Source organism: Diabrotica virgifera, chromosome 2 (genome assembly GCF_917563875.1).
Source record: "Diabrotica virgifera virgifera chromosome 2, PGI_DIABVI_V3a".
Classification (NCBI taxonomy): Eukaryota; Metazoa; Arthropoda; class Insecta; order Coleoptera; family Chrysomelidae; genus Diabrotica; species Diabrotica virgifera.
In genome coordinates, this window is record NC_065444.1 from 75013844 (window position 1) to 75034284 (window position 20441).

A 20441-nucleotide genomic window follows, 5' to 3' on the forward strand; every position below is an offset into this window, starting at 1 on the left:
AACTATTTGACTTAAAAATGTATTAACGTCAGCGTTAACCTTCAATGTGTTTTCGATAATATAATCACGTTGAATAGCGTGTTGTAGAAATGCGTCACTGTATTTTTTTTTTCTGAAATGCATAAATACAGGATTTTATTGGTATAACGGTTTGGTCTGTATAACGTTTTGGTCAACATGAGTGCTAAAGTGATCGATGAAATTTCCACTGAAATGGTGAAGAAGATTGAAACAGTAAGTAGATTAATTAAAACTAAAACTGATTTACAAAAATATATAAAATATTTGAAAAAACAAATTTTACTTTTAAAAAAATGTATAAAAAATAGGGCTACCTGTATTAGAAATTTTCATTGTGTAGAGGCGAACATGTCCATCCTTAAAACCTATGTAGAAAATTTTAAAAACAGATTACATGTTAGAAAAAATAGTAATAGAGGGTTATTGTGGCAGGATTTGGAATCTTGTTTTAATAGCAGAGTTAAGACAGGCGTTATTATAAATTTAAAATATAAAGACCCCAAACTATTTATGGAAAAGGCTTTTAAAAGTTTTTCAGTTCAAATTAAGAAAAATTTAGTTTCATGTATGTTAAAAGTTAATGTAATTTTTTATGGACTTTTCATCAAACCTCAAGATGGGGAAACGTCTGTTAAACATTTTTCCACGAAAAATGAAATAATTGATCAAAATACAAACATAAAGGATTGGTATAAAATCAATTGTATAGATCGAGTTTTAAGAAAGTTTGAAGATTTTCAAGAAAAAGACAGTGGATGGGCACTATCTCACATTTTAAACTTAAAAGTTAATATAAACAAATATGATCCATTACTTGGTGGTATTTCAACATACGTTGAGCTACCTAAGTCTATAAAAAATACTAGAAGTGTAATTAATGTTAGGAATTCTGATCCTTATTGTTTTCTTTGGTCCGTTGTTGCTGCCTTACATCCTGCCACAAAAAATGTTGACCGAACATCATCCTATCCTCACTTTAGTAAAATATTAAACTTTAATAACATCAGTTTTCCCATTGATCTTAAAGATATTCCAAAATTTGAAAAATTAAATAAACTTGCTATAAATGTCTTTACATTAGGAACAAGAAACGAAATTCTACCTTTGATATTTAGCCAGACAAATTTTTCTCCTCGTATAAATCTACTTGTATTAAATGCCATGGAGAATAGTGTAAGTGATGATAATGATGAGGAGGAGGACATAAAACAGAGGGTATTTCATTTTGCTTATATTAAACATTTTTCAAGATTATGTGGTAAAAACATTGGGAACATTCGAAATAAAAAATGGTTTTGTGAGCGATGTTTTAATCATTTTAGTAGTGAGACATATTTACAAAATCATTTAGACGATTGTTTTAAGCTAAATTCTGTTAAAATGGTTTTACCTACCGAAAAAAATTATATAATGAAATTTAAAAATTTTAATCACAAAGAACGTGTTCCGTTCGTTATATATGCAGATCTTGAAAGTATTCTTACCAAATGTAATAATAATATTAATTTGAAAACTTGTTTCACTGAAAAGCATGAAGCTTTCAGTATAGCTTATTATTTTAAATGTTCTTATGATGATTCTTTATCCTATTTTAAAATATATACGGGTCGTGATTGTCAAACATGGTTTGTAAAAGAACTGGAAGAGATTGCTTGGAAAATATATAGAGAAAATTTATTTCAAAAATTTCAAAAAGTTATAACATTAACTGATAAAGAACAGAAAGATTTTAATTCCAGTAATTATAGGACTTCGTACACAATTCCTGTCACATTTCATAATCTCTCTGGCTACGACGCCCATTTTTTAATTAAAAGTCTTAACTCTGATATAAAAGGACATCTATCACTATTACCGATAAACAAAGAGAGGTATATATCATTTACCAAATTTATCCATGGCACTAATATTAGTTTTAGATTTATTGATTCCTTTAGATTTATGTCTTGTTCATTAGATCAACTTTCCTCATATCTAGATGATAACCAAAAAAATATTACACGCAGATATTTTAATGATGATTCGAAGTTTAATTTGGTTAAAAGAAAGGGTATTTTCCCTTATGAGTATTTAGACAGTTGGGAGAAGTTACAGGTCACTTGTCTTCCATCTATTGACGATTTTTATAGTAAAGTCAATAACGAGGGAATTACTAAAGAGGACTATCAACATGCCTGCAACGTTTGGACTAGATTTCAGATAAAAAACCTGCAGGAATATGCAGAATTGTATTTAAAAACAGACGTACTACTTTTGACTGATATTTTTGAGAATTTTCGATCTATGTGTTTAAAAACTTATGGATTGGATAGTCTTCATTATTATACTTTACCAGGATTAGCCTTTGATGCTATGTTAAAAGTAACCAATATCGAATTGGAATTATTAAGAGAGAGTGAGATGGTTTTGTTTTTTGAAAAAGCAAAACGAGGAGGAGTTTCACAATGTAGTAATAGATATGGAGAAGCTAATAATAAATATATGAAAGATAAATACAATCCTGATAAAGAAGTCTCTTATCTAATATATTGGGATTTTAATAATCTTTATGGTACAGCGATGAGTTACGCGTTGCCATATGCAGGCTTTGAATGGATTAATTTGACTGATATTTATAAGGAAAACATATTAGATTGTCCCAATGATGGAGAATATGGATACATACTTGAGATAGACATCGAATATCCAAAAGAACTTTTTAATTTACATAAAGATTTGCCTCTTTGTCCTGAACACATAATCCCACCATCTTCTAATTCAACAATTCCTAAATTATTAACCACATTGTACGATAAAAAAAAATATGTTATTCATTATATATATTTGAAACAGATTGTTAGCTTAGGTTTGAAAATAATAAAAATTCATCGATGTTTGAAATTTAAACAATCCCCTTGGTTAAAAAAATATATTGATCTAAACATTGACTTGCGAAAGAAAAGCAAAAATGAATTTGAAAAAAACTTATTTAAACTTTTTATCAATGCCCCTTACGGAAAAAGTATTGAAAATGTAAGAAAACATAGAGAAATAAAAATTGTTAACAAATATAATGGAAGATATGGAGCAAATTTCTATATCTCACAACCTAATTTTCATAGTTGTACTATTTTCGATGAACAGACTGTAATAATTGAAATGACAAAACAAAAAGTCAATTTTAATAAACCAATATATATAGGGATGTGTATTTTGGATATTTCCAAAACCATTTTATATGACTTTCATTATAATTATGTCATAAAAAAATTTAAAGATCAAGCAAAATTGTTATATACCGATACAGATAGTTTAATATATCAGTTTTTTGTTGATGATTTATATAAACATATTAAAGAAGATATTGACAAATTTGACACATCAGACTACAAAGAGGATAATGTATATAGTATTCCATTACGGAATAAAAAAGTATTAGGTCTCATGAAAGATGAGAACCAAGGGGAATTGATGACACACTTCATAGGATTACGTTCGAAAATGTACACTATGAAAATTTTAAATCAGCAAGCGGAAATAAAAAAGGCTAAAGGAATCAAAAAATCTGCATTAAAAGAACTGTCATATGATGATTATTATGCAAGTTTATTTAATAAAGTAATAGTGGAAATTTACCAAAATTCAATCATTTCGAAAAAGCATGATGTTTATACAATGTCTCAAATAAAGGTAGCACTCAGTCCATACGATGATAAGAGAATAATAAATTATTTATCCCCTGACACTCTTCCATGGGGTTTCAATGATAAATAATTTATTATTATTATTTTATAAAATTTTGTAAATCGTTTTTTAATTAATCTACAGCCACTCAACACGAAGCTCAGCTGGTACGGTATTTATACATTGAATAAAATATGTTTTTAAATAAAGCTCCTTTTTATTTTAGTCTCAATTAAATAAATGGGAGGCAGTTTTCATAGACCAAAAACGATTTGTAAAATTAAAATTTAAGACTGAAAAAACCATAATACCTCAAACTCTACCTACAATCTTCTGGGATACAAAAACATATGGAACAATACCATGTTTTGATTGTAAGAGATTTTTTTGTTTTTGTGACAGATCCTTAGAAATTCACAAGGACACTAATATGTATTGTTATGAAACTATGCCTGATTCATAAAAAGGTACACTAGTACGAAATATTCATCTATTAGTGATTAATTTTTTTTATTATTTCAGCCCTTAATCCATCGACCATTACCAGCTTCTGGTGTGGGTGTACTTAAAATTAAAGAAGAGATTTTGTCCGATGAAGATTTTAATTATAGAAAAAATTACAATGCCCAAATACCAGATGACCATCCACTACACAGAGACGACTTAATTTGGGCCCGGTACATTGATCAGGTGACGTGGTCGTATTGGATGGATATTAAAACAACCTTATGGAACGACATAGCTGTGTATCACTATTATGAATTAAACTATCTTGTATAATAAACTTTTAGATTTGGTACGTTGTTTTTTCTTTCAGTTCCTCAAAAAAAAAAAAAATGTAAATTGATCGATCTTGTATAATAAACTTTTAGATTTGGTACGTTGCTTTTTCTTTAAGTTCCAAATTTAAAACATTTCTATCTGGCTAGGCTAGGCTAGGCTGGCTTGGATACGACTAAGCAAGTCACACAAGTTCTTTTTTTTACTCACCAACACCTACAAAAACAATTTTAAAGTCTCAAATTTCGATCACCCTGTACAAATTTAACTAAAAGAAGAGGAGATGAAGCGATAAGCGATGAGTTTTGCACTCGATATACAAGGTGGTCAAATACACAGCCCTCTGGTCATTGCCGACCGCTTCTTTTACTTCTTCATAACATTTAAGACAAAGAAAATACAGGTGAGACAGGTGACAAGGTGACAATTCTTCGGGAAAGAAGAAGAGATGTAGAGATAAGCGACCACTTCTTACAACCCTCTGGTCATTGACGATCACTTCTTGTAATTCTTGTACACCCCCAAGGTCAAAGGAGGCTCTTCTGTCCATCAGCTTCGGAGACCCTGATGGACAGGTTACCAAAGTGAGTTAGAACCCCGTCTGCTATACTACTCATGAGGAAACGTTTCAGTTCAAATACACTAAGCAGTTCTATACACTTCAGTAACAAAATACTAAATACTGCTAACCGACACACAACGTTTCACCACAGTATAACAGACATGACTGAATTTAACAGGCAAGTCTAGACAAATTGCAGTTATCAGAGCGTCATTACTCCCACCAGGCGCCCCACCCCCATAGAAAAAGAACGTGACGTGATAGAAGAAAACTAAAAACAGTTTTGAAATCAGCATGCCTAATTCTATAAAAAACTGCTAAAAAATTTAACTCAACAGAAATTAAGTTTCAAATTGTTCCCCAGTGTTATAAATTTACTTACATACTGAAGAAATCGGGATTGTCGAACACTAGGCTCTCGGGCACTGGTCCACAGTAAAGTTCTTTTGAACGTTTGTTTGTAACGTCTATAGTCTGTACAATTTAAATGCGATAACGAGAACCATGAAGTGATTTTAACTGTCGACGTGTGGTTGTGGATGTTTCACTGATATTTAGATTATAAGCAGTACGTTCAATGATTCATTTTGGTGACTGTAAAGGCACGTATCCACTATGTTGGCGCTCCGCGCTCCTGAAACTGCTCCACATGGTGGATACGTTGGCGCTCCCGGACCGTGAAACAGTGCGCACTCCGCCTCGGTGGTCAAATCGGTGGTGGTTTATAGGTAGAGAAGCGCATGCCGTATCGATTGGAGTAGTTGCAGGGAGCGCGGAGCGCCAATCTAGTGGATACGTTCTTTAAGATCTGATCTAGAACGAGATCAGAACTTGATTATTCTGGGTAAGGACTGTTTTTATACAACGGCAGAAGTCCTTGCGTTGACTCAACACACTAGGTAGCAGTATTACAAATTTCCTCAATGATTGCTGACATTAATATTTAAGATCATAAAAACCAATGTTAATAATTAAAAAAGACACAATATGGAGCACTAATACTCAACCTTACAACGTATTCCACCATAAATTAAGTAACCAAAATTTATAAGAGTTTATATTTATATTATTTAATTTAGTTTAATTTTATATTTAAGAGTCTTCAAAAATAGTTCTACTAGACTAAGAAGATAATTCAATATAAATCAATTAATAAAAAAACATAACCCCCTCTGTGGCTCAGTGCTAAGAGCGCCTACCTTTGGATCGAAAGGTCCGAATGGTCGTGAGTTCGAATCTCACCAGGGTCAGAAATTTTTCGTTTATTATAAATTAATAACTAAAAATAGTTCCTGTCCTTGTGGGATCAGTACTCAGCGGAGGGACCGCAGACGTTCGGATACAATTAGCGTCTCTTTACAAAGAGCATGACGTCCACTTTGCAAAGTAACAAGACACTTACTCAACACACAAACTACACATGACACTAGGTACCTAACCGTACATAGGTACATAAATAAAAAAACCATACAGCATCCATATCTCACAACATATAAGTTTTACTTATATTATCAACATATCCTCAATGAGCATGCTTGTTTTTAGATATTAAAGGGGCTTACGATACTCTGGATATTGATATTCTAACTGTACAGCTCATAAAATACGGTATAAATTATAAATTTGCACAAACAATCACATATTTGTATACGGACAAAGAAGTTATTATTCGAGATTGAGAAAATCACATTTACGGTCCTCGATTATGATCAGTCGGAATTCCGCAAGGTTCAGTCCTAAGCCCAGTACTTTTTAATATCTATACTGCAGAATTGCATTACATGCTAAATGAAACAAATAATACAATTAAAATCATTCAATCTGCAGACGATTTCTGTATATGTAGCAGCCGTAAATCATATAATGAGTGTTTATGCGATTTGGAACTGATAATGCAATGTGTAAAAAGATGGTCTATGGCTTTTAATTTCACCTTATCCCCTGAGAAATCTAGCATCACCTTTTTCACTAGACATAGGTTAAGTTCCCCTACCAGTATAAATTTAAGTAATTTTGATATTAATGTATCCTCTCACCATAAATATCTGGGCGTGGTTTTGGACAAAAAACTAACCTGGACACTTTATGTGAATCACATTATCAACAAATGCGAAAAAGGTTTAACATGCTTCGTTGCATATGTAAAGCTAGATGGGGTGCCGACCCAAAGATAGCATTAATGTTCTATAAATCGTATATCCGGTCAATCCGGATTATGGATGCTTTTTATATGGTTCATCGTCAAAATCTAATTTATCAAAAATCGATCATATTCAGTATAAAGCAATACGTATATGTATTAGTGCGTTTAAGTCAACGCCATGTGCTGCAATTCTAGCAGAAGCGCAGGAACCTCCTCTAAACTTTAGAAGAGAATTCTTGTCTAATAACTTTCTATTAAAGACTAGGACTTTCGACTCACATAAATTATTAAGTAAAATTAACAGTCTCACTGAATATAACTTAACAAATTCTTATTGGAAAATTAAAACTTCTGCCCCTCTTACAGATGCTTATCTAGAAACTAACAACTTTAGCATTAACACTAAACAAATATTACCCATATATAACCTTTCTATTGAGGAAATCAATATTTCCGCAATATTTCCAAAGATCATAAAACCTACATACAGAAACTTACCATGCCAAAACAATAAAATTAATTTTATCTGCAATATAAAAACATGCAATAGTGTAGGTAGCGCTTATTATGTTTCTAATATAAAAAGTGGTAATTCTTTTAGCCCGGCCGCACATCAAAGAAACATGAAACGTAAATTACGTTTCATGGAAATAAACCACTGCTAAACAAATATATATCCGGCCATTTATGAGACTCTCCGAAAATAAAAATGTGTCATGAGCCTGAATCACACTCGTTTCATTAGTAGGCGGACTTTGAGATTTTTTTAGCAGTGTTTTCTTTTCATGAAACATGTTTTTCGTTTCATGTTTCATGTTTTTCGTTTCATGTTTCTTTGGTGTGCGGCTTGGCTTAGACTACCTAAATTTACATCTATCTTCACTGCCGAACTGTATGCTATTTAAAGAGCTCTAACTTACGCGGTTGAACAGAACTTTGGAGACACGGTTATACTATCAGATTCTTTATCTGCTCTTGAGGCAATATCACAACCAATAACCAAAAAACACAACAATGAGTTGCTATGCCATATTAAAAAGGCAATCGCTCGATTTAAAAATAATAGCAGTGACTTGGTCTTTATCTGGGTAAAAGGGCATGCCGGAATCAAAGGAAATGAGATAGTGGATGAAATGGCAAAAAATTCAGCAACTTTAAGTGAAATAGTAGATTTAACAATCTTCAGCGATTACATTCCAGAATTGCATAAAAAATTTAGAAAGAAATGTGAAACTATTTGGCTCAAGTTTGTAGAAACTTCGAGAAATCCATGCACTTACAAATACCCACAACTTCCGAAAAATATCCCACATATATTTGATTATCACGTTACTCGATTTTATTCCCCATCCCTAAGTCGCATAAGATTAAACCATGGCAACTTTCTTGCACATTTAGCTAAAATAAGAATGCGTATCAACTATCTCTGTTCATGTGATAACTACTCTACTGCATCAGTATAATCTTTAATTGTGAACTTAATAAATACCATACGAAAGCACTAATTGCTACACTTCGGGAGCAGAATGTAAGTTTACCGCTAAATATTTCACACCTACTAAGCTTCAACACCAAAACTATTAATGATATTATCATACAATTTCTTCAAAAATTCTAAAATAAAAATTTAATATGACGTCTTCAATCTTCAACTTCCAAATATCTGTGGCAAAAAGTGTATCTAATCCCATCCCTCTTTGTGAACACACACACACATATCCTCAATGATTATTCTCATCATCATCGATGTGCGAAAAATTATATTCTCCATAAACAATGTCTTCACCTAATTCAGGGTACCGTATGCCGCTGTAAGCGTGCAAACCTAGATGAAAAGGACATAAACATAAATGGACAGCAACTTAGTCACCTCACGTTCGCGGACGACGTTATAGTTCTGATAACAGATCGCATTGATCATGCCATCGAAATGTGCGATAGGTTCTACCATGCCTCTACACAACTGGGTTTAAAGATCAACCACTCAAAAACACAAGTGATGACAAACCTCTTTCTGAGAGAGAACATCAACATAACTGGGACAAGTATAGAACAAACATCACCATACAAATATCTGGAGAGCACGAAATTCGCTTAAGTAGAGACAACTAGAACTAGACCAATGAATTAATACGTAGAATAGGGTTTACTTGGGCGGTTTATGGAAAGCTAAGAGACGTGTTCAAATCAGCTCTTCTCATCTACTTAAAGAGAAAGGTCTTTCATCAATGTATGCTGCCGGTTCTAACCTATGGTGCGAAAACGCTAACGCTTACTAAGATGTCCTCAAACAAAATTCGAACAACACAGAAGGCAATGGAATGGTCCATGTTGGGATTAACGCTAAAAGACCGAATAACCAACAGAGAATTGCTCCGTAGATCGGGAATAACCGATGCAATCAAAACAATATCGACCTTGAACTGGAACTGGGCAGGGCATGTCCAGGAGTGAAATTTGTGGAGTGAACTACGGGAGACCTACGTTCAGCAGTGGACAAGTACACACTGAATGATAATGACGCAGATTTCACGTCGGCATAATTCATGTTATAACAACTGTAATTTCTCTTTTAGCGGTTAAGTAACCTGATCGGGAATCTGACTATGAGCAGAACATTGTAACAATAAAACCGGTCATCCAAAGTATTATAAACTCATTGTGAATGTTTTTCGTTTGTTGTTTTTAAGTGTCTTACTCATTCCATCCCAAATCATCTCTTCTGAATTAATTCCCATTAGCAAAGGAACTCGCTGCGCATGACCATCTTCGATTGCTGCGTACATCCTTTCTGTTAAAAAGGCCGTTTCATGTTCTTGTTCAACCACCGGTGTGAAAAGAAATCCATTAATTATTTCAGGTTCATACCATGCTGTCTGTAAAAATATAACATACTAAATAGTAATGTCCTAAATCAAAAGATATCTTCAATGTATAAAGTATTTTTCATGAAGCGACAATAGACAAAGAATAAAGAAATGATGAAGAAGAATAATGAATGAGGAATGAAGAAATCATCGGTACGATCTACTTTTATTGTCTTATTTAAAAATACTAGATTTTTTGTAAAATGTATATTTTAAAATACCCTAAAAAAGGGTCACAAGACAAAACGTTTTCGGATTAAGAAATTCATCATCAGTGTTCTAAAAGCCAAAAAAGAGCATGCCTGAGCCACTAAAATGTGTTGGGTAAAAACCTTTTAAATGTAAAAGATTATGTTATGTTACATATTTCTATTAAATGTTAATGATAGTCTAAGAGCTAGTGAACCCTCCGACTAACGGTCGTCCTGTAAGGCTAGAAATTTTTCTAGTGATAATTCTTAGCACACCAAGGCTAAAAACCATGACCTGGCAGGCCTCAGTGGTGCACGTGTTTCTACCAGGTGAATCGAAAAGTGCAAATTTAGTGGGTAAAATAAACTTTCTCCTGTAAGGTTTAAATTTAAGTATGTGTTTGAGTAAGTCATTCAGAAGAAATGTGTACAATGACAGGCGATTCGAAGAGCATAAGACCTTGCCAGGCGAGGGGAAAGATTAGGGGTTTTTCCTAAAATTATTCCTTTTGCATCGAACAAATTTTTTTTAGGTTTTTTGAATCATTCCAAACAGAAAACGTCTTTAGTGATTTTTCTCTTAAGTTAATAGTTTTTGTTATATATGCGATTGAAAATTTTGAAAATTGCGAAATCGGCCATTTTTAACCTTAAATCGGACATTTATCTAAAAATTTCAATATTGCCAAGATACGTAGATATTCTTTAAACATTGATTGATGAAATCCCGAAGAGTTTTTTGCAATAAAATATCGAAAACCCCTTTGTTTTTTTAATTGCTAATCAAGCGGGTGCGACACTGTAGTATAAGTGAGAACGTTTGAGTTTGCATAAATTTATTATCTCGAGAATGGGCAAATTTCAAGAGAAATCCTCAGACAGGTCGATTTTTATTTTTAAATTAGGACTTTTTGGCATATATATAATACTAGTGACGTCATCCATCTGAGCGTGATGACGTAATCGATATTTTTTTTAAATGAGAGTAGGGGTTGTGTGATAGCTCATTTGAAAGGTTATTGAATTTTCTATTCACTATTATAAACATTAACATAATTATTTATACTAGGGCTTCCAATCCCGCAATACCGAGATCTCGGTATTGCGGGATCCCGCGTCAATTACAGGCGCGGGTCAATTACTTAGATTACAGGCGCGGGATCCGCAGGATTTGCGGGACTGAAAAAAGCATACATTCGACCTCTCTCCAGCGCTATCGCTCGGTGACTTTCGTAAATTGTGATGCTTTAGTAAATCTAAAAATATCTTGAAGCCGGTAAAACTTGCTGTCGAACTCCTTTGCCGTCAAGATGCCAATCTCATTACTGCTGAAGCTACGCTCAAATTTATGATCAAGAAACTAGAAGATAATCATTCAACGTTAGCTTCAGAATTAGTTTTGTCTTTGCGCCGACGTATTTTACAACAATGTAGAAATGTGACCGCACCACCGATTTATCACGCGTCGTGTGACGAAGAGGCTGAGAGCAATGATGATGAAGCGGCTGATCAAGTAAGAAACGTCAATGTAGAGTTTCCGTCATGGGATTCCGATCTTGATCTTAGATTACAACAAAAGTTAGAGTTAACTTTATAGTCAACATGTAATGTACTTTTCCCATCACCATAACGAACTAATAGGTACACGAGTCCATTATAAACAAAATCACTCTATGAATCTGAGATTTACATATCTCTTCTGAGATTTACATATTATAAAGCTTTAAAAGGAATACCGCCGACAAGTGTGGAAGCCTAAAGGGCATTTTCTGATGGTGGCTATATTGCCTCTAAAATACGCAGTCGTTTAGCAGACGACAGTTTGGATATGTTGTGTTTCCTTCGCAATAATTTTCAATTGAAAACTCTAGCTAAATAATAGTAACCTATAGCTAAGTAATATAACAACTAAATAAGTAAAGTAAACTATGTAAATTTTCAGTTAAAAATGTGTTTTTTATTGTTGATTTATAAAACTTGGTGTATTTTTGGAAGAAGCCATATTTTTTGTTATTTCAATATTTGTTACTGTTTTTTTTTATGAACCATAAACGGTGTAATTTGATTAATTCATTGTTTTATTTGCCTTATATAAATATGACTATTTCCAATATGCGGGATCTTGCAAATACCGAGATCCCGCGGGATTGAAAATTGGTAGTCCCGCAAATACCGAGATTGAACTCAGTATGCGGGATTGCAAGCCCTAATTTATACAGGGTGTACAAAAATTTTTTTTTATTAAATTAACTTTGATTAAATTTGACAAATAGAAGAAAATTTTTTTTTGTACACCCTGTATAAATAATTATGTTAATGTTTATATTACTGAATAGAGAATTAAATAACCTTTCAAATGAGCTATCACACAACCCCTACTCTTATTTAAAAAAATCATCGATTACGTCATCACGCCCAGATGGATGACGTCACTAGTATTATATGTATATATATATATATATATATATATATATATATATATATATATATATATATATTTATAACTCTATAGATATTTATTAACTCGCGCTAACCTCTCCTTGTTTGATTGTTTAAAACGTTCTAAACGTTTGGCATTCCTTGGCTCAGGTAGCTGTAGCTTCCTCCGTGGATTTGTTAGTTGTTGCTCTCGAATCCTGAGGGTCTTCTAACATTATAGCCACAAATTGGTTGCATTGCTCCTGTTTAGCTATATCATACTGATGACGACTAATAAGTCAGAAACACGTGTCTATGGTTGCATTCCATCTTGTGCATATTTTGTTATATATATATATATATATATATATATATATATATATATATATATATATATATATATATATATATATATAAATAACTATATATATATATATATATATATATATGCCAAAAAGTCCTAATTCAAAAATAAAAATCGACCTGTCTGAGGATTTCTCTTGAAATTTGCCCATTCTCGAGATAATGAATTTATGCAATTCAAACGTCCTCACTTATACTACAGTGCCGCACACGCTTGATTAGCAATTAAAACAACAAAGGGGTTTTCGATATTTTATTGCAAAAAACTCTTCGGGATTTCATCAATCAATGTTTAAAGAATATCTACGTACCTTGGAAGCATTGAAATTTTTAGATAAATGTCCGATTTGGGGTTAAAAATTGCCGATTTCTCAATTTTCAAAATTTTCAATCGGTCATATAACAAAAACTATTAACTTAAGAGAAAAATCACTAAAGACGTTTTCTGTTTGAAATGATTCAAAAAACCTAAAAAAAATTGTTCGATGCAAAAAGAATATTAAAAAGGGTTCAAGGCAGGTTTTGTTTATATTCGATTCAGAGTTGGACTACCATCTCCATATAGCAACTATTTCAGCATCCTTATGCAAAAATTTTTTTTTAAAAAAACTTTTATGCAAAAAGAAAAATTTTAGGAAAAACCCCTAATCGTTCCCCTCGCCTGGCAAGGTCTTATGCTCTTCAGAATCGCCTGTCATTGTACACATTTCTTCTAAATGACTTACTCAAACACATACTTAAATTTAAACCTTACAGGAGAAAGTTTATTTTACCCCCTTAATTTGCACTTTTCGATTCACCTGGTAGATACACGTGCACCGCTGAGGCCTGCCAGGTCACGGTTTTTTGCCTTGGTGTGCTATGAATTATCACTAGAAAAATTTTTAGCCTTACAGGACGACCGTTAGTCGGAGGGTTCACTAGCTCTTAGATTATGATGTTCTAGATATGCCTGGATGGTACCCAGGGCAACACAGGACTCTTCCCACGTGGTTGGAATTTTTTTTGGAGTTAGAATTTCTAGTTAGATTTTCTAAAGTATCTTTTCCGGATCATGGATAAACTGGCTTTGTGTAGGAAGTAGTAGCTTTCAAAATGACATACCTATTACAATGCTGAATAGCTGATTTTTGATTAATTTTGTATTAGGAAATTTAAATAAGACAAAATCCACGAGGAAAATAAACTTCCTGTAGCTGGCTGTATACCATAAATCACAAAAATACTAGATTTGTTGTAAAAGGTACATTTTGAAATACCCTAAAAAAGGGTCACAAGACAAAACGTTTTTGGATTAAGAAATCCATAAAAATAGAATGCCTGAGCCACCAAAATGTGTTGGGTAAAAACCCTTTAAATGTAACAGATTATGTTATGCTACATATTTCTATAAAATGTTAATGATGTTCTAGATATGCCTGGATGTTACCCAGGGCACACAGGACTCTTCCCACGTGGCTGGAATTTTTTTTGTCAAACTGACATTGGCCATTTGAAATCAGTTGGACATTGATCAGTTGGCCATTGAAATCCAATATGTGAGGTTTTCTCCAAAAAAAATTCCAACCACGTGGGAAGAGTCCTGTGTTGCCCTGGGTAACATCCAGGCATATCTAGAGCATCATTAACATTTTATAGAAATATGTAACATAACATAATCTTTTACATTTAAAGGGTTTTTACCCAACACATTTTGGTGGCTCAGGCATGCTATTTTTATGGATTTCTTAATCCGAAAACGTTTTGTCTTGTGACCCTTTTTTAGGGTATTTCAAAATATACCTTTTACAACAAATCTAGTATTTTTGTGATTTATGGTATACAGCCAGCTACAGGAAGTTTATTTTCCTCGTGGATTTTGTCTTATTTAAATTTCCTAATACAAAATTAGTCAAAAATCAGCTATTCAGCATTGTAATAGGTATGTCATTTTGAAAGCTACTACTTCCTACATAAAGCCAGTTTATCCATGATCCGGAAAAGATACTTTAGAAAATCTAACTAGAAATAATGACTTTTTAACTTTAACAGTAATTGTTAATCTATCAAATTGATATGGTCCGAGAGCTGTTAGACATTTTTGAGCAGGTATTTTAGTCAATCTGAAAATTTTTCAGGTGACTCGTCCATGATAGCCTAATACAAAAATGCCGGTCAGGCTGGAGGGTAGCGGTTATTTTCCCCAAAGTTAAAAAAGGGTAAAAATTGTTATTACTAAAAATATCTTTGACGTGACTTTAAAGTAAATTTAAATTATCAAATGTAAAGAGATTAAACAGGCCAGGCGATTTGCGAGAGATTTTAGCTCTGCAAGATGCTTGCATGGGCGCTCTAGGATTATTTTCAGGGGGTGCATCTGAACTTCAGGAAATTGCATATGAATCTGTACATACTATTAACCAGTATAAAATATAAAAATATACGTGCATAGACTTATTCTCATGAGCATTTTTCAGTGCGTCACAGTTTTTCGATTTCTTTCTAACGCATTAAATTGTATATGACAGAAAAAAAGGCACGTCGGTGATTACTTTGGTAATTATTCTAGTTCGGTGATTATTCTAGTTGTCGATAGATGGCGATATAATAGAAAAAAATTTATTTAATAAATATATAATATATCTACGAATATAATCTATACAATTTATAAGACTATACAAATCAAAGAAAATATCATTTTATAAATGCAATAAAGACTTTATGCCCAATTGCAAATAAAATTTGACAACTGTCAGATTTGACTAAAATGACATGTTATAAATGTCAGAATAAATGTTATAAATGTATATTATCACGGACTTACCTTTTTTCTATCATTTGTGACGCACTGAAAAATCCTCATAAAAAGAACCATAGCTATGTACTTTCTTTCCGAACAGGGTAATTCGGACTATTTTGACAGGGTATTTTTTAATATTAAAAATAAATATTCTAAAATGGTAGCTTTTTCTGGTAAAATTTTCTACCTGCCAGGTGATCAAACAAATTACGCGTGCATGTTAATAAAAAGTGCTATAGGTAAGCTGCAGTGTGAGAAAGAGCGTATACCTATAGCTGTTTGCGTCCTCTGTCGCAGCGAGTCCTTTCGCTCGAGCAAAATCACGTGACCTGGCGATACCCATGTTGTTGTACCTCAAAATATTGGAGTAATTATTATATATATTTTAGATTTGTCAGATATCTTTTTATTAAGTAAAAGAAGCTAATACGAACTACAAAATTAATTGTTAACTGCAGAATAAAATCTCTCGCAAATCGCCTGGCCTGTTTATTTTATTTATATTTGAACATTTAAATTTACTTTAAAGTCATATCAATGATATTTTTTGTAATATATATTTTTACCGTTTTTAACTTTGGGGGGAATTTTGGGGAAAATAACCGCTACCCTCCCAGCCAGACCGGCATTTTTGTATTAGGCTATCATGCAAGAGTTGCCTGAAAAATTTTCAGATTGCCTAAAATACCTACTTAAACATGTCTAACAGCTCTCATGCTAATACTCAAATGCAACTCATTTACCTATTCCAAAATTAGGTATTTTGATAATACCGATTTCCACTTGAGAGATTGCTCAAGTGGAAATCGAAATGTCAAATAAACTTTATGCATTAAGATGGTACAAAAAATAGCTAAAGAACAATATCCATCTAAGATCCAGTAGTGGACGTTAGATGCTATATAAATATACGATTTTGATGATGATTACTTACTGGAACTTTTGTAGATGCCAATACAATGTCTTCCACGGCAACATTTTGCAACAAATCCAATATTTCTTGGGAACTTGCATCTGGATTAAAATTTGGATTTATTATTGATGCTATTATGGAAGCTATATATTTATGATTCCACTGATATGCCCAGGGACATAGTGCAGATCCACTTTGTGCTATAGCAGCTCTAAATAGACCTAGAAAAATAAAATCAGTTAGGTATACCTTCCCATGACAATGAAAATTCGTGCAATTCAATTCCTACAAAATAATTCAGAATATCGAATCTTAAATAAGAAAGCTTTCCTACATAAATAACTCACCTGTCGAGTTTTGACTTATTAGATGAAGAGTTACAGAAGCTCCACCTGCACTTTGTCCAAAAATCGTTACTTTATCTGGGTCTCCGCCAAACGATTGAATATTTTGCTGAACCCACTTCAATGCAAGTTGTTGATCTTTTAAGCCGTAGTTCCCTGGTATAACAGTATCTCCAGTAGAAAGAAATCCTGAAAATGATTGCAAATTAGTTAGTATTGTAATGGCAACTGAGCTGATGCACTTGCCAGAAGAGCATCAGTTACAGAATACTTCGGTGCAGAGCCGACAGTGAGCTATTAAAATTAAGAAACACAAGACGAAATTAATGAGGATTCAACAGTTATCAGCTGATTAATAGGCCTGGATCCCGCGTACCAAAAAAAGTTGATTAATAGCAAATTGAAAATTTGTTAATAACGGATAAATAAGTTGTCTAGTCGGACAAACTTTGATGTTTGGGAACACTGGAACAGGACAAGTTTGTGGAACGTGATTTTAATTGTGGAACGTGTCATCTTGACAAGTTTATGATTGTGAAAACTAGCAGGTTGTTTTTAAGTTTACTCAATAGCAAACTTTATATAATGTACCTATGAAAAAATGTTTGTCCGAAAAATATGTTTGGCGTTTCAATAAGTCCGACACGTAGAACATATCAAATGACAGAATTTATATTGGTGGTGAGTAGCAGTCTGATTTTTGCATGAGAGTTTAATAAAAGGGTAACAAATCCATTGGAAGTTCCGTCCGACAAAACACATGGGACGTTTTCGTAGTCTAACATTCGGAACGAGTAACCTGTTCCACAATTAAAACTTCACCTGTTCCAGTGTTCCCGTACATCGTACATCAAAGTTGTAACGGTCCGAAAATCATCGCTTCACCCTGTATACTCAGTCCGTTAAAATCATGTTTGTATTTCAGTGTATTACGTAATTCGTTTCCCACAGTATTGGATCGATCTTGTGTTCTCATGGATATTCATATCTCTTTTATCTGAGGGACCTCGATATGTTTTGTACCGCCAAAAGAATGGGACTCGTAAATATTTCACTGATGTGTTTTTGTCGACTGTGAAATGTTTATCTTATAGAGTGGTTCAGAGTTTTACCAACAAGTCCAAGTGTCTTTTTTCCTGAGTCAGCTGTTATGGTGGGAAAAAGGTTGTATGAACTATTAAAATCCGTTTTGTTTATTTTCTTGTTGATTGGATGACATGTTTTTGGTGTACGCCAGAGGGTTCAACCCAAAGCTTATTTTGCATTTCCTATTGGTCAAAATTTTGATTGAGTATGTAAGTGTCTTAAGTCTATGATTGGTTGTCGAGGATTATTGATTTGGTTTCTGAGAGATTGAGATAGGGAGAAGGAAAGTGGCAGTCAAGTTTGGGAAGTTGAAGAGTCAAGTTGGAGCTTTAAGGAGTTCAAGTTGGGTTAGCCTCGGCGGTAGCCGCCAAAGGCGGTTACCGAAGAAATTTAAGTAGTGAAGTTCTTGTTCAGTTTTAGTCAAATTTGATTGCAAGTTTAGAATGCAGAAGATTGTGTTATAGTGTTCCATTGTGGTCTAATCAAGTGGTAGACCACCACGTTCTCGCTGTTTTTAGGCGAACGCGACTTTTTATACCAATTCCGGTATATAATCTTTTCGGATACAGGCAAAAGTTAGAAGATTTTTTTTTGTGTTAGCAGTTTCTAACATCATAGTTAATGCATGGAGTTGCTTTTGTATTTTTGATCCCGTTTAATATACTAAGTTTCTTCAATATTTTGTTCGAGCAGTGCCGATTTGATTTAAGAAATAAATGCTGAATTATTCTATAAACTATGGATAGCATAATATGTACTTTCCATGTATCTATTACTTTGTAAAGTGACTTTAGTGAAGTAAACTGTGCCTTGGACTTTTGAAAACCAACTATGAGAAGATACAGGACTAGTACAAGGTATTATCTATTTTGTAAACTCTTTAATTTTTTTTTTGGAAACTTGATCTCTTACTTTTGTAATACCGCGAGAGATCGCAGTTCTTTTTATTTTATTTTATTTTGTTTCAATAAAAATATTGTTTGATTCATTGCAAAATATAATTTCATTATTGTCTTTTCCCTTTCTCTTGTTTCGTAAGTTCAACAAAGATTTAGCTGAGTAAAGACATAGATAAGGTAAGTCACGCCATATTTGCTTTCATTTAAAAAGTATTTTATATATTGACTACGTTTTTGTTTAATTTTTGATTTAGCTATCTTTTCTTTAATGTTTCTGTTTTTGTATATGTTTGGTTCCCATAAGGAAACCAGTGGCGCCCAATTTTTATTTCTTTTTATTTTGATACTCTATTTGACTTTCTATTTTTTTTATTTCTAAGCTAATGTCAAGATGGCGTCAACTAAACATGTCAATAATGAAGTGGTAGAAGTTAAAACTTGCATTAAGTGTCACAAAGTTCCACAAAGTGGTTTGAAATGTGCAAAATGTGGTGTGTTATCTCATAAAGGCTGTCTGAAGTTGTTGGAGGGAATAAAATATATGGACGATTGCACTGTGTTGTGCTGCGAAGTAGATGTAAGGTTAGATGAGATTGAGAAATTCTCAAAGTGTGGAATTTAGTAAAGTAAATGAACAAGATCATGAATGGCAAACAGTTCATTATCGTCGAAAAAGTAGTAAACAAGACATTATTATTGGAAGTAATAAAACAACTGATATAAAAACAATTCCGAAAATGGGTTATTTACATGTCTACAGAATGTCTGCAAACGAGTCTGAGGAATCGTTAAAGAAGTCTCTGGCGAAAACTGCTCCACACATTAATTTTATCTGAGAAAATTGATAAAACGGACAAGTCATATTCTTCCTTTAAAGTAGCTTTCCCTATGTCAAACGTGGGAGACGTATATGATCCTGAAATTTGGCCCGACCAATGTGCAGTGAGAAGATAAAAGTTTTAAAAATTTTTTCAGAAGACTCCAGTGAATCAGGTGGTACTATAAGTGCTGACGATTGTATAACCACTTCTGAACAGTTACATATTTTTAATCTTAATGTACAAGGTTTGTCTAAAAAAATATCATTAATTGAAAACTTTGTTGCTGATTTTGAGTTCTTTTTTTATTTCTGTGTGAACACTGGTATAATAACCAATATATAGAAAATGTTTTTTTAAATAATTTTAGGCTAATCAACCATTTTTCCCGCTGTAATAACGTAAGGGGTGGAACCTCAATATTTGTAAAAAACGATTTAAGCAGAGAGTGTCAGCCTTTGAATTTCATTAACAAACTGTCAATCGAAATGATTATTGAGGTATCTGCTATAATTTTCAGGAGAGACTACTGCCTTATCAATATTTATAGAAGCCCCTCTGATAAGCCCGAGGATTTTGATAAGTTTTTCGAGC

General features: G+C 33.0%; 2 protein-coding genes across 4 annotated transcripts in view; one reads left to right on the forward strand and one right to left on the reverse strand.

The window, feature by feature from the left end:
- Positions 1–20441, reverse strand: part of LOC114333512 (venom carboxylesterase-6) — a 78100-nt gene that overhangs the window by 25184 nt on the left and 32475 nt on the right. For both annotated transcript variants that reach the window (XM_050643799.1, XM_028283397.2), the window contains 3 exons: positions 17048–17233; positions 16722–16921; positions 9868–10045 (listed from right to left, as the gene is read on the reverse strand). In XM_050643799.1, coding sequence (XP_050499756.1) covers positions 9868–10045; positions 16722–16921; positions 17048–17233 — 564 coding nt within the window. The remainder of the gene's footprint in view (positions 1–9867; positions 10046–16721; positions 16922–17047; positions 17234–20441) is intronic.
- LOC126880109 (uncharacterized) lies at positions 130–4481 on the forward strand. Of its 2 annotated transcripts, none has more exons than XM_050643801.1 (2): positions 130–234; positions 4207–4481. In XM_050643801.1, exons 1-2 carry the CDS (start codon positions 178–180, stop codon positions 4462–4464), a joined length of 315 nt encoding a protein of 104 aa, XP_050499758.1. In that variant the 5' UTR covers positions 130–177; the 3' UTR covers positions 4465–4481. The 2 variants fall into 2 exon arrangements, with proteins under 2 accessions (XP_050499758.1, XP_050499759.1); XM_050643802.1 differs by lacking the exon at positions 130–234 and adding an exon at positions 3307–4151.